Source organism: Mya arenaria, chromosome 5 (genome assembly GCF_026914265.1).
Source record: "Mya arenaria isolate MELC-2E11 chromosome 5, ASM2691426v1".
NCBI lineage: Eukaryota > Metazoa > Mollusca > Bivalvia > Myida > Myidae > Mya > Mya arenaria.
The window spans coordinates 47711356-47726260 of NC_069126.1; the positions used below are offsets into that span (position 1 = coordinate 47711356).

General features: G+C 37.1%; 2 protein-coding genes across 2 annotated transcripts; one reads left to right on the forward strand and one right to left on the reverse strand.

Moving 5' to 3' along the window:
- Positions 1 to 565: 565 nt before the first annotated feature.
- On the reverse strand, positions 566 to 3511 carry LOC128235758 (uncharacterized protein DDB_G0290685-like). Its single transcript, XM_052950557.1, has 3 exons — positions 3451 to 3511; positions 667 to 2069; positions 566 to 574 (listed from the first exon to the last, which is right to left on the reverse strand). Exons 1-3 carry the CDS (start codon positions 3509 to 3511, stop codon positions 566 to 568), a joined length of 1473 nt encoding a protein of 490 aa, XP_052806517.1.
- Positions 3512 to 3991: 480 nt separating this feature from the next.
- LOC128234895 (ATP synthase subunit g, mitochondrial-like) lies at positions 3992 to 10431 on the forward strand. The gene is made up of 3 exons (XM_052949504.1): positions 3992 to 4089; positions 8455 to 8615; positions 10195 to 10431. The coding sequence occupies exons 1-3, from the start codon at positions 4047 to 4049 to the stop codon at positions 10309 to 10311; spliced, it is 321 nt and encodes a 106-aa protein (XP_052805464.1). The 5' UTR covers positions 3992 to 4046; the 3' UTR covers positions 10312 to 10431.
- Positions 10432 to 14905: the final 4474 nt, after the last annotated feature.

The window sequence follows — 14905 nt, forward strand, 5'->3', positions numbered from 1 at the left end:
TTTTCCATAAATGCATTATTTAGTAAGTAGTTAAAGGTTTGTCACTTAAAAATTATGTTTTTTTATGCATGTGATTGTACTGATTTTGAATAAGAGTGTCACTTTAAGTAAACCGGAGGACGATAAGGCTTGGTCGTAAAACTTGATTTGCTCAATGTTTCGAGTTACCTTAGACCATAAAAAATGCAATCGGGCTTATACTGACGCTATATGCTTACTGAGCTGGACAAAGAAAAACAGTCGCAGGTAGATATAGTAGAGTCCATGTTAAAAGAAAAACTTACATAATTAGCTTATTAGTAACTTCAACGAGGGGCATGATGTCACATTTTAAAGACCAAAATGACTTTGTACATGCCTTATCAAGGAAATACTAATAAACGATTGGTTTTTTTTTATATTGTACCTTAATGCTTCCCATTGCTCCTTGACCGCCTTCTCGATATCCGCCCCGGATGGGCTGTTCTGGCTGGGAATGATCGATGGTATATTCCCTGGAAGCCCTGGTGGCCTTGGGGAGGGGATAACTGGTTTTATAGTAGTTGTTTCTCTTACTATAGGTGTTCTATCGGTGCTGGGTGGGTCATGTGCGGTCTCCATGGCAACCCCTTCCACAATCCCCGGAACATCCAGTTCAACGCCTATATTTCCATGTTCAGTATTTACTGTTTCTGTGTTTTGATCAGGTTCTTTTAAAGTATTCTTATTTCCAAGAAACTGTGTGTCTCCATGTGAAGGGGAATCTTTATCAGCATCGGATGTATCAACAACGTGGCTGAAATCGTTGTTCTTATTGCCAAGAAACTGTGTGCCTCCATGAGTAGGGATGTTATTATCAACATGAGATGTATCTACGGCTTGACTGAAGTCGTTATTATTATCGACACTGTTGCTGTTGCCATTCCCCTGATTGTTGATTCCAAGCTGAGCAAATGTTTGACCTGTAGCATGGTTCGGTTGTGTATCTTCCGGGTCGTTCTTAATAGAAGTATCTACATGTTGGAAATCATTTTGGCCCGGATTGTTTATTGTACCCGGGGAATGTTCATTGATTGTTATGTGTTTACTTTCGTCTATGCTTCTGATATTTTGGTGTTTATTGTCATTCACGGTGTCATGATTTTCTTGCTGTGAAATGTTTTCACTTTTGGATTCTACATGCGCCTTGTTATTCACGTTTTCATGAGTTGTTTGGGTGATTCCGTCTGTGTTCGACTGGGTAGTTCGTGTGGCATGGATGTTTCCATTCATATCATTATGCTCGGTATCTGCTTCTGTATTTGCAAGATCTACATGGTCGTCTGTCCCCGAAATTCCTAATTGCTGGTGGCTTACAGATTCACCATCTACCAAAGGATGTGTCTTTTGTTCTTCTGACTTACCAGCTTCTGTGGAACTACCTTCAGGTGTAGTCTCAGATGCTTCGTCCCAATAATATTGGTCATCCGATACTGCTGTGCCGTCAATGACATCACTTTGATCAAATGCCCCATCCTCATAATAATAGTACACATATCCGTTCATTTCAACCTTCTTGAATGGTTTAGGGCGAGGCTTACCCTCTGGTGTCTCGTCTTGTGTCACCTGTTCAGGCTCTGTTTCTCCAATTGTTTCACCGTTAGTTCCAGACCCTTTGTTTTCTGTTTCATCTGCGGTATTTTCATGATTAGTTCCTGGCGCTTTCTTTTCTCTTTCGCCTGTAGAATCTACAGTACCTGTTTCAGCACCGGTGTTAAGCTTGCCATGAAGTGCCAACTCGTTCGTCTTTGAGTGAATATCACCGTTTGGTTCATCATTTACAACATGATGTTGTAAATGTTCCTTTTCAACATCATGGCCTTGCGCATCTGATTCTCGCGCCTCTACAAGTGGCAGTGCTATAGCAGCATCTTTATCGGAATTAGTTCCTTTAGTTTCGATATGGGTCGTTGATGCCTTTAGGTCGTTACCTTTCCTGTCTGGTAAGCTCGGTTTTGGCGGTTCAAACCTGTGTCTGGACGATGCGTCAGATATGACATTTCTCAAATGGACACCAGTACAGGTGGTAATAAATGTAAATCCGCACAATACTGCACAAAATAATTTAAAAGTATGAAAAGCCATAATTCCTGTCAGTTCCCGGCGGAGATATTCCTCTCTATATGTTACTGTTTTAATTTCTATTAAGTTCGTTAATAAAACATGTAACTGTTTTTATTCATAAAATCGCTATAAAACTTTAAAAACACTAACTTATTCGTCTGTTTCGTTTGTAATTTGGTTGAATCAATTGATAATTGACGTGCGTTTCCTTATATAAAACCTCGGGGCAAAAGGGATTGTATTGAACATGTTTAGTCATATGTTGTATATATATACGGACGTACGTAGTCAAGCCGGTATTCCTGCAAAGAAATATCCAATTGATGTTATTCTCAAACGTAATAACTGCTGTATTTCTGTATGTATTCATATATTTCCTCTAATTATTGTGTGCTTTTACGTTCTGAATATTTCTATTACAGCAAACGCACAAACTTATTATACGTTCATAACCCACACAATATAATTGATATTATATACGTGTAAAACTGGTCATAATTGATATTATATACGTGTAAAACTGGTCATTTGATGCAACTATATATATATATATATATATATATATATATATATATATATATATATATATATATATATATATATATATATATATATATATATATATTTGGAAACAATGATCTATTTTCAGGCCAAACAAAGCTAAACGGTTCGATACGAGGCAGTTTTCATTTTTGAAAGTATTGACACAAAAAATACAACATAAAAATTGAGAAGAGAATAATGTGCAGGGGTCGAACCTGGCCCTTGAGTTGGGAACAATATACAATACGCCACAGTGTCAGATGACTTCAGAAGTGTGAAAAATATAAACACACATTCAGAGTTCAGACTTCGGTATTCGGAATAAATGTTGAATGTTACGAGGCCGGGAATAACAACAACGTATTGGTGCCATTGTCAATCTATGTACGCAGCAGATATTAGGTAAATTTAACTGTGACAAAAGGTTCACTATTTGTATCATTTTTTAGCATCTTTTACTAAGGTCGAAGAATTCTTGTAACGGAACATTCGCCAACGCCACGTCACTGTACAATATAACAACAAGCTATGAGTTGGGTGACTATGAATTGGGAGTGTACGAGAAATACCGTGAATGCTTGTGGTAGGGAGCGCGATGTTCCTTCTCGCAGCAGCGCTATCAGACAGTGTCATCATCTGCTGTGCGGTCCGCTTATAAACTAGATCCAGTTCACAATGGGACGAAGCTATTCGGCCCCTGTCCGACGCAATCGGATGTTATCATCCATTTTCATCGTTATTGTGAAATTAGAACGTGCAATAAGAATTAACGTACAATTCGTGTCATCCTCACGAATAGATAGGGACTAACTAATATACATGTACACTGAAGAACGTCTTTGCTTCTGTTTTCTCTTTCTTTTCGTTTCTGGTACTTGCTGGACATAACACTTTGAGTATTGTAGTTTACAGTTTATCTCAGTTGCTGCGACTGCACCGGTAAGAACCAGCTGCCTCAAATGCTCAGTTAGTTCATGGACCTATAAGCTGGTTTATATGTCCGTGGTTAGTTGTACGGTATTTTTATTCTTGCAACTTTTAATATTTTATAAATGCAACAATACATGTTACATCAATACACCAAATATTACTTATTGTAATTGCATGATACTTAGAATCGAATTAAATTTTATCACAGACAGTTTGCACACTAGTAGAACATATATTACTTCAGATATTATTGATAAATATATACTGTACTGTATATATATTATAATTTAATAAGGAATTCATTTTAATAAAATTGTTTTAGCGCCGTGCTAGTTTTCCGACGGTCGTGGGTATAATGTGATATTTCTGTGTCAGTGAACTATGTCAATGAAGATTTACCAGGGGCGAAACCGCGATAGTACGAACTTGCGAAAGGGCGAAACGTGTCATCACCGAGTACATTAAAGGGAGAGTACTGCACCCTATCCAAAATGGCAGCACGTATAGCGAAACATCTGACTAATGTTGCTAACAGTATGGACGCTCGTTATATTTACTTGACATATTAACTCTATCATTTTTTACTGACTTGTGGCTTTGTTTTAGAATTCATTTGTTCAATTAATCTTTCACGGTAAACACTACATTTCCAAGGTCAAAAACCGGTCAACGCAAATATTGTGGGTGGGGTATGTTTTACCGCGACCAATGCCCTTTTTATACAAATCGCCCTCTTATAATCACTATGGATTTATATAATTGGCTAGGCAAAATCTAAGTTACATAGTGTCCTGTTATTTTATTAAACCGACAGGGCTCTTCAAGAATACATAAACTATCAAATCTGCCTACTGTCCACAGGAAAATTTCTTGCGCTCATGCTCTACTAGTTATGCCAACTCCTCTTTCGTGTGTTACTGGCTGTGAAGTGCTACTGCACACACTTATTTAATATGCACTTCCAGTCTTCTAATAAAAATTACCAGGTCATGGAAATAAAAATTATTGTTACATTTTTAAAATGCTGAAGCTAAATTGTAAATTGAAAAAAGGAAAATGACATGAAAATGTGTGTACATTTATTTGTGTTCAACTTGCTATTTCGTGAGGCAGTCACAATGATTTTTTTAATTTTTGTTTTGAATTTTTTGACAACGTGAAAATTCTTCTTGCATAGAAATCATTGTATACTGGCTAAGGTCACAAATCCGAACACTTTTTGAGGTTTTTCATAATCATCTTGGAGAATTTTTGTTGTAGTAACTTAAAATTGCGTATGAAAAATCTTTGGTTAATGTGACAACATCTGTCAAATTACAGGCACGACCTCATCATTTTTATGTCGAAAATTGTTCATTTTTATGAACAGTAAATCACCCTTTAATTTATGCTATGGAGGGCACAAATACCGAACACTTGCAAAGCGAAAATACATGGTCATACAATTATAATTAATAAGAATGCTATATTAAATAAACACTTAGCTGTAAAGTTATTTATTGTTTCTGATGTTTTTCAAAGCATGCAATTCAAATGTAAAGCGTGAATTCTATTTATTAATATTTTGAATGTAGGTCAACGTAACTGCAAAACCTGAAGATGCGCGTGCGCCCTCTGACATCATTCCCCCATGTGTTACATTTTGATCTTTAAGCGTATAAACATTGAATGGTTTTTTTAGAAAAATACTTATCAAAACAAGATGAAACTTCGCAAGTGTGACCAAGGCAAGCCCCTTTATTGATCGAGATCATCGAATTATCGATAGAGGTAAACAAACATGTGTTTTAGCCGGTGTTCGGGATTTGTGTCCTGTTCGGAAATGTAGCGTCAACCAGTATATACCTTCACCAGCTTATTAATTTGAGCATTAACAAACTTAAGGCATGGGACCGCCCCAATAGCTCAGTGGTAGAGCATTTGCCTCGGGTGTGGAAGGTTGGATGTCTCTTTGCAAAGACCTACTAAGGGTGTCACATGCAGATCTCTTGAATATCACTCTGTCTTTTCAAGTCTTCCAATGGCTGTTTTTATGCCCCCGAAGGTGGGCATATTAAAATCGCACCGTCCGTCCGTCCGTCCGTCCGGCTCTGTAACTTTCCCTTGTATGGACAGATTTTAAAATAACTTGCCACATGTGTTCCACATACTAAGACGACGTGTGGCGTGCAAGACTCGTGTCCCTACTTCAAAGGTCAAGGTCACACTTAGTGTTTATTCACAATGGAGTGCTGCATATAAGGACATAGAGTATAGGTTGTCGTGTCCGGGCTGTAACTTTCTCTTGTATGGACAGATTTTAAAATAACTTGCCACATGTGTACCACATACCAAGACGACGTGTCGCGTGCAAGACCCGTGTCCCTACCTCAAAGGTCAAGGTCACAGTGTTTATTCACAATGGAGTGCTGCATATAAGGACATAGAGTATAGGTTGTCGTGTCCGGGCTGTAACTTTCCCTTGTATGGACAGATTTTAAAATAACTTGCCACATGTGTTCCACATACCAAGACGACGTGTCGCGTGCAAGACCCGTGTCCCTACCTCAAAGGTCAAGGTCACACTTAGTGTTTATTAACAATGGAGTGCTGCATATAAGGACATAGAGTATAGGTTGTCGTGTCCGGGCTGTAACTTTCTCTTGTATGGACAGATTTTAAAATAACTTGCCACATGTGTTCCACATACCAAGACGACTTGTCGCGTGCAAGACCCGTGTCCCTACCTCAAAGGTCAAGGTCACACTTAGTGTTTATTCACAATGGAGTGCTGCATATAAGGACATAGAGTATAGGTTGTCCTGTCCGGGCTGTATCTTTCCCTTGTATGGACATATTTTAAAATAACTTGCCACATGTGTTCCACATACCAAGACGACGTGTCGCGTGCAAGACCCGTGTCCCTACCTCAAAGGTCAAGGTCACATTTAGTGTTTATTCACAATGGAGTGCTGCATATAAGGACATAGAGTATAGGTTGTCGTGTCCAGGCTGTAACTTTCTCTTGTATGGACAGATTTTAAAATAACTTGCCACATGTGTTCCACATACCAAGACGACGTGTCGCGTGCAAGACCTGTGTCCCTACCTCTAAGGTAAAAGATACACTAAGTGTTTATTCACAAGGGAATTCTGAATATAAGGACATAACAGTGTCGGTTGTCAAGTATGGGTGGTATTTTTTTATGTTCAGAGGCAATTTAAAATAACTTGCCATATGTATTTGACACGTAAAGGCAAGATCAACTTTTCATGTACTGACCTTGTTCGTAGGTTAATGTCACATTCGGGGGCATTCGTCACATACTGTGACAGCTCTTGTTTATTGCTAATTGCTGTCATTTCTGACCCTGACAAGTGAGAGGCAGTCTGGCAACTGTAAACAGGTGTTTTTTTCGGTATTTTGGGAATATACATGTAACCTATACCCGTGAGATTAAGAATGTTGGCGTCATTTTGGGCAAAATTGGGAAATTCTTCATAAATTATTGCAAAGGATAATTTTATATAATATCAAAATGAATAGCATTGGTATTTTCAACATTATATTCACTGACTCTGTTAGCACTTTACATTGTTTAATCCCTTGTTTAAACTCTTTGAAATAGTCCATTGTTTGATTTAAAAGCTCAGAGATCTGTCCAATTTATGATGCATACAATTCTCATCGATGCATCAAAAGTACCAAATGCTTAAAGAAAATTTTAAACTCTGACAGTTAAAACCTTCTTTTAAGAACATTCATTTGTAGTTATTGTAATAAATAACACTAAAAAATTGCTATTTAAATAAAATAAACGTAAAAGTAAATAACCTAAACAAGACAACCACCAAAGATGGGCTGCTGTGGTATTGGGACCAGGATACTATATCACATACATACCATATTTTTAAAATTACCACAGGGGATTTGTTTATAATATCATTATTATATTCATAGTCATCAATATTAGACTTTTGGATGAATCAGCCCGACTTATTATACTATTGCTTGGTATCAAATATTTGAACAAGCCCTGCTATATAAAATTTAGGATATAAGCAAGCCCGGAAAACATTTTACCAGTGCAGGGCTTGCGGGCTTGTGTTAATTTCCACCACTGATATCAGGGGATTTGGGTCACATACCAGGGGATTTTCATTATCTCCATGAAGTGCTTTGGGGCATGTGCCAATACACTTCGTTTACCCCCTTTATTTATATTTCTATGAGACACTGTCATATTGCATAATAGAAGTACTTCATAGAAAATTATATTTCAGAGACAATTTGATGGGCTTAAATTGGATACAAACTTTGCTGTCTATTAAAGATTGTCTGACTTGTTTGCAATTGATCAAAAGCAAATGGATATTTTTTGTAAAATTTCATCAACTTGTTTTCTTTGGCATTCACAAAAAATTAAATACATCATTATAAATAAATAAAGACTTGGTCATTTCACCGAATAGTCTACTTTCAGTTTCACTTCTCAGTTCTGTCATTTTCCGATATTGGCAATGAAGGTCAATGTCATGCATGTTAACATGTAGGTGAGGCATGACAAAGAACGGCATTGTCTATTAGTTATTTCAATCCCCTTCTGCACCGAATAATTTACTGTCAACTTTAAATTATTAATCCTTTTGTAAACAATGACACGTGATTTTAACACGATGTGAAAAACTCTTTATTTGTTAAATGCTCTCTGATTGGATAAAAAATATAGTTGAACCAATGAAAATCCACCTTTCAACGTGACCCGGATATTACATTATTGTATGTCTCTGTGAATAGATGCACCCTGGTAAATGTCTATCTTTGCACTACAATAATATGTGTTTCTGCATAATCTTGTTTACATTTAGTTAAAACGTACGTGTGAACAGTACTTAAAAGTAAAACTTATTTCATTCCAGGGGGTGTCAAGTACACTAAGGTGAATGGGCCAACTGCTCTCAAGTATTTCAGGGCTGAGATGATGCCACCAAGCCCGGCAGAACTCCCACAGTTCATCCGTGAGGCTGGACAGGCTGCAGGCAGAGTTGCATCACTCTCAGTTAAAAATATGACCGTATATGTAAGCATTTCATTCGTTTTTAGGATGTCTTTTTGATAGCCCTAGTGTAGGCATCAGCAAAATGCAAAAAAACATAAGTCTTTCCGATTCAAACATTCCAGAAACACACGCTACCTGTGACAATACACACGCATGTAGTGAGGTTCATTTTAAGACTCTGAATTTAATTATTGTAGGGTAATGCCCCTTTTTCAACTGTATGGTGCTCTTGGTATGTTTTTCATAGTTTCATCATAGCTTAAATGTATGCATCCAATGAAACAATGGATTGTGAACGTTTTTAACTCATGATAGCTTTTATGATGAACAAGAGAAATTACCAGTTTACAATGTGTGTTAAGTCTTACACTCTTTAAGTATACGTCATCCTTTTATATGTGTCTACGTGAAAAGGAAATGAGGCCAATTGAAAGTTGCTTTTTCTTCGAGAGTTCCTACTCTCATGTTCAAATTTCCACTCTCATTTTGCGAGTGTGCGTGTGCTAAATATTCAAGCCCTGGATAGGAAACTGACATTTTGGAAGAAATTTACTAATCAGGCCCGTAATTTTTATGTCTTATCATTACAAAAACATGGCACACATTTTTCTTTTCATAAGAACATATTTGAAACTGCCATTATTTTGTCACATAAACCTTAACTTTTACTGTAAGCTAATCAATAGTATATCATGTTGAAAGTGATAACAATAAAATGCGTTCCTGTTAAAATGTAGAATGCATTATAGCCACAATACTGGGAGAGACTTTGTTTAACATGATAATAGTGACCTCTAACCTGTTAATGGCAGATTAAGTGGCTGGGTCTCTGAATGTGATGAAAATGCTATGATTGGCAATTAATTTTATGCAAAGACATTGCTTATTTCAATTGTAATACAAGCATTATTTATGATTATTTTAAGTGTAATACAAGCATTATGTATATTTCTTATGTTACACTAGTGTAAAATGACTTGACATTGACATCACTCCTTGCATATAATTAACATTTACATAATTAACATTTCACTTTTTCCTAAACAAGAAAAGAATATACTTTTTGGGCTATAAACGTGTCATGGGATATGAAGAATCTTCCATCCATTGTAATTTAAAGTGACACTCTAATTGTCACTCTTATTCAAAATCAATACAAACATCAATTTTGACTTATTAACCTTTAACTACTTACTAAATAATGCATTTATGGAAAATATTAATTACTGATAACAAGATTGTAACCGTGTATTTAAAAGCAGAAAGCGCAAAAATATTAAAATGATTGGAAAAAAATTGGTGAATGCTAGAAGACTACTCTGGTCTACTATAGTCCCATATTAAGGTAGAAATACCGTGTTTTATGCTCATTTCTGTCAAATTAAACTCAGAATCCATAACAAGAACCATTGTTTTCGACATTTTTTCATCCTTTTTGGAATATTAAAACAATATTATTAATTATGGTTAATCTTATTTGGGAGTAAGAGTGCATCTTTTTTAAAATTAATGATAGTTTGAAGTAAATGTCAACTCATGCATGATTCTATAAATCTCTTTAAAAAGGTTTAAATGTAAAATGATTATCATTTCTTTCCAGGAGGCCTTGATATCGACGGCTGTGTTTGTTGAAGTCAGTATGTGGTTCTTCTTGGGCGAGATGATCGGCAAGAGGAGTATCTGTGGCTATCAGGTCCCCCATACATACGCCCATTAATCCACTCACAGACTCTGGGCAACTTTGTACATCTTTGTGATACTTTAGAGTGTGGAAATAAAATAGTTGAGTGTTTCTAAAGAGCAAAAACAACAAATAAATGAAGTAAAATATCAGGAAGATGTCTTTCTTCTTTCTTTTAAATAATGATAGCAACAAAAACATTGTGACTTATGGACTACTTCTTAAATTATAAAATGTTGGCCGGAATTGTAAATGCTCTATAACTTGTTTGCTATATTTGTATTTCGATTTGTAGTTCAATAAACATGCTAAAAGACAATCTGTCAGATAAAAATCTGAGTCTTTGAAGTCAAATCTCTAGGTCACAAAGGTTTACTTTCCATCAGTGATAATACATAGTTTCTTATTTTGTATGGGTTAGTGCTCTTCAAGGTTAATCCCTACCATTTTTTACGAGGGTACTATAGGTTAATAGGGCTTCAGTTATGGGATGTTTGGAAGTATATTACTCCCTAAAACTTACAAAATTGATTCCATGGAGGTACAAAAACTTCATAGTTTTGAAAAAAAAACTTGAAAGCTAGGAAATTCAAAATATCATGACCTGGTGTCAATATTACTTTAATGGTAACAATTTCAATCAGTTACGAATCTGATCTTGTTCGCAGTTTGTCTAGAAACACATGTTTATGGTCCCTTTATGCAAATACAGGAACACATATATACAATGGTGAAACCGTCATATAAGAAAAATTAAAAATAAAATGTTACCATCCACCACATTAAAAAAAAAATCTAAAAGAAATTGTAGTTGATATTGCATAAAAACAGTGAAAATGCAACATTTTAACTTAATACAATGTAACTTCAAAGGCTTGAAACATATACAAGCTATATTGATGAAACTTGGTAAGAAGTTTGGATTAGTATGTAAGCTAGTAATATAAAACTGAGTACAGGTGGTAAAGGGGGTGCATGTAACTATAACAACAAAACCGGAAACAGACTATAGTGCTAACAAATATATGAGTGACTTGCTTTATTAACATGTGAGGTAAGCAGAGTGTCAGAAAACAGTGTATAACACTTAATGGACTGTAATGAACTATTATAAATTTGACAAAAAATGGAAGTAATATAAGGTTTCAACCAGCAAAATATCTCAAGAACATGTATGTGTTTGTTATCATAGTATCAGTCAGCACATTTAATTCTATGAAAGCGGAAGTGTGCACATGTTGGTCTCAATGAGGGCAGATGGGTGCTACCAAAAAATACCAAGGCAGCACCCTTACACAACTCTTCCAAAAACCCTACTTTCAATCAGTGACAAATTACTTTCATAATGTGTTCATTAGTGCCCAACCCAACAAAATTTAATTTGCATGTGTCTTTAGGCAATGTGTCACAAAATCGGTGTTAGTTCAAGGGCAAGGAAATATTGGAAAATATTTCACTAGAAATATAACACTTCATAGGAATTTTAGTCAGCATGGAAAATAGTGAACCTGAAATATTTGTTACATTTCACTTCGTCGAACAATAGTTGTGCCCCTTTAATTACTAAAATATGGTATAATATATCCGGTCATGTGTAGCTCCAAAGAATTGCACATACACTCGTGTTACTTCATGGGCTGCTGTGCATATGCCATCTCTGACCCATTCCACTAGGTATAAAAGTGTTTGCCAATACACTCGTGTTACTTCATGGGCTGCTGTGCATATGCCATCTCTGAACCATTCCACTAGGTATAAAAGTGTTTGCCAATACACTCGTGTTACTTCATGGGCTGCTGTGCATATGCCATCTCTGAACCATTCCACTAGGTATAAAAGTGTTTGCCAATACACTCGTGTTACTTCATGGGCTGCTGTGCATATGCCATCTCTGAACCATTCCACTAGGTATAAAAGTGTTTGCCAATACACTCGTGTTACTTCATGGGCTGTTGTGCATATGCCATCTTTGACCCATTCCACTAGGTATAAAGGTGTTTGCCCATACACTCGTGTTACTTCATGGGCTGTTGTGCATATGCCATCTTTGACCCATTCCACTAGGTATAAAGTATTTGCCCATACACTCGTGTTACTTCATGGGCTGTTATGCATATGCCATTTCTGCCCCATTCCACTAGGTATAAAAGTGTTTGCCAATACACTCGTGTTACTTCATGGGCTGTTGTGCATATGCAATCTCTGACCCATTCCACAAAGTATAAAAGTGTTTGCCCATACACTCGTGTAACTTTATGGCCTATTGTGCATATGCCATTTCTGCCCCATTCGCCTAGGTATAAAAGTGTTTGCCCATACACTCGTGTAACTCCATGGGGGGATGCTGTTGATATGCCATTTCTGTTCCATTCCACCAGTTATAAAAGTGTTTGCCCAAACACTCTTGTAACTTCATGGGCTGTTGTATATATGCCATTTCTGTTCAATGCCACGGCACTCGGTCTAAAACAAAACTACATACACTCTTGAAACGTCATGGGCTGTTTGTATATGCCATGACTGCGAAAGCTCTAGTTTGGCTTGCGTGGGCTGTGCTTGGTTATATGTCAGTGGTAAAAATTCTTCTTACCCTTTTGAAGGAAATGGAACTAGCGGGTTCAAGGAGTCCCACCCCCACCCCACCCACGAAATCGTCCAAATCATTTACTATTTATGTCAATATCAGTGTAAAAATAATAACATACCGTCAAAATGCACCTTTTCGGACTTTAAATGGTCTAGGGTGCGTGTGGGGGGAGTGGGGGAGGGACTTTTTAGACCCACGCCAACATTTTACACCATTTGTTGGTTCTGTTGGAGGGGCGAATGTCAAAATATTGTCCAATTTAGCGACGCACCCTCTATCATCAATTTCTGGAGCCGTTTGTATGGTAGGTCATGCCTAGAACCATGAAACTTCACGTGCAGAATGCCCTTAAATAGTAGCTCACGCCTATTGTCTTTGGGGAGAGTAGGAAAAATGTAACGGCCAACAATGTCATTGGAAGTGAGTGACGTATAGTGGTATTGAATACCATAATGTCCCCAGTAGGTTAAATGTTACGGCCAACAGGGATTGAGTGACCTATTATGGTATTGAATACCATAATGCCCCCAGTAGGATTAGGTTACGGCCAACATTGTTCTCAGTGATTGAGTGACGTATTATGGTATTGAATACCATAATGCCCCCAGTAGGATTAAGGTTACGGCCAACATTGTCCTCAGGAAATCAGTGACCTTTTGTCGTACGTAATACTATAATGTCCCCCAGTAGGTTAAAGGTTACGGCCAACATTGTTCTCAGGAATTCAGTGACAAATTATGATATTGAATATCATATTGTCCCCCAGTAGGTTAAAGGTTACGGCTAACATTGTTATCAGGAATTTAATGACTTATTATGACATTGAATACAATAATGTCTCCCAGTAGGTTAAAGGTTACGGGCAACATTGTTATCAGGAAATGAATGACGTATTATGGTATTGAATACTATAATGTCCCCCAGAAGTTTAAATGTTACGGCCAACATTGTCCTCAAGGATTGAGTGACGTATTATGGTATTGAATGCCACAATGTCCCCCGGTAGGTTAAAGGTTACGGCCAACATTGTCCTCAGGAATTGAGTGACGTATGATGGTATTGAATGCCATAATGTCCCTCAGTAGATTAAAGGTTACGGCCAACATTGTTCTCAGGGATTGAGTGACGTATTATGGTATTGAATACCACAGTGTTCCCCAGTAGGTTAAAGGTTTGGGCCAACATTGTCCTCAAGGATTGAGTGACGTATTATGGTGTTGAATACCATACTGTCCACCAGTATGTTAAAGGTTACGGCCAATATTGTTCTCATGTATTGAGTGACGTATTATGGTACTGAATACCACAGTGTTCCCCAGTTTTTAAATGTTATGGCTCACATTGTCTTTAAGGATTAAGTGACGTTTTGTGGTATTGAGTACAATAATACCCCCCAGTAGGTTAAAGGTTACGACCAACATTGCCCTCAGGGATTGAGTGACGTATTTTGGTATTGAATACAAGAATATCGTCTTTCGTTTTACAAGAACATTTTTACGTGACCTTTAACCTACTGTCCATGATTGAGGTGTTGCCTAGTATTTATATTGAAGTCCAAACATCACGGTCACATTGATGTGAAAATAGTTGTAAAAACTGCTATTTATCACATAAACAGTAAATCTAATCAAAATTGCTGCAGATGTAAGAATTGCAAATTTGATTCGTGAGTCTTGAACTCGGGTTTTCGTGAAATCAGAGTGCGTGTTTATCGAAGGGTCACTTCTCTCAATTAAGGACCAGTCTGCTGCTTGTTCAGCAATTTACTCCCGAAATCGGAATTCTTTCATAAGTCTCAGGCGCCTGGTGGAAAGGCAATGGGTAGCCTCTTTTTAACTAGTTACTGGGCGAATGACCGGCCATACAGAACTTCAGCCTCAAATGGAGCTCGAATCTTTAACCTTCCGCTCCGTAGACAAACGCCCTTACAACAAGACCACGGATGCGGTGAATATGGACCTGAAACATTCAAAGGTCATATGAACGATGGTCAGGAGAAATTTGATAACCACCTTGGACTTTTACGTCAAGGTCACAGTTATT

Excerpts from the sequence above, each read along its gene's own strand:
- LOC128235758 (XM_052950557.1), bottom strand. The coding sequence starts at position 3,511 with ATGTCCAGCAAGTACCAGAAACGAAAAGAAAGAGAAAACAGAAGCAAA. Across the intron at positions 2,070-3,450 it reads AAGCAAAGACGTTCTTCAGT|TATTGTGCGGATTTACATTT; the intron begins GTACATGTATAT and ends TATTTTGTGCAG.
- LOC128234895 (XM_052949504.1), top strand. The coding sequence starts at position 4,047 with ATGGCAGCACGTATAGCGAAACATCTGACTAATGTTGCTAACA. Across the intron at positions 4,090-8,454 it reads TCTGACTAATGTTGCTAACA|GGGGTGTCAAGTACACTAAG; the intron begins GTATGGACGCTC and ends ATTTCATTCCAG. Across the intron at positions 8,616-10,194 it reads TTAAAAATATGACCGTATAT|GAGGCCTTGATATCGACGGC; the intron begins GTAAGCATTTCA and ends ATTTCTTTCCAG.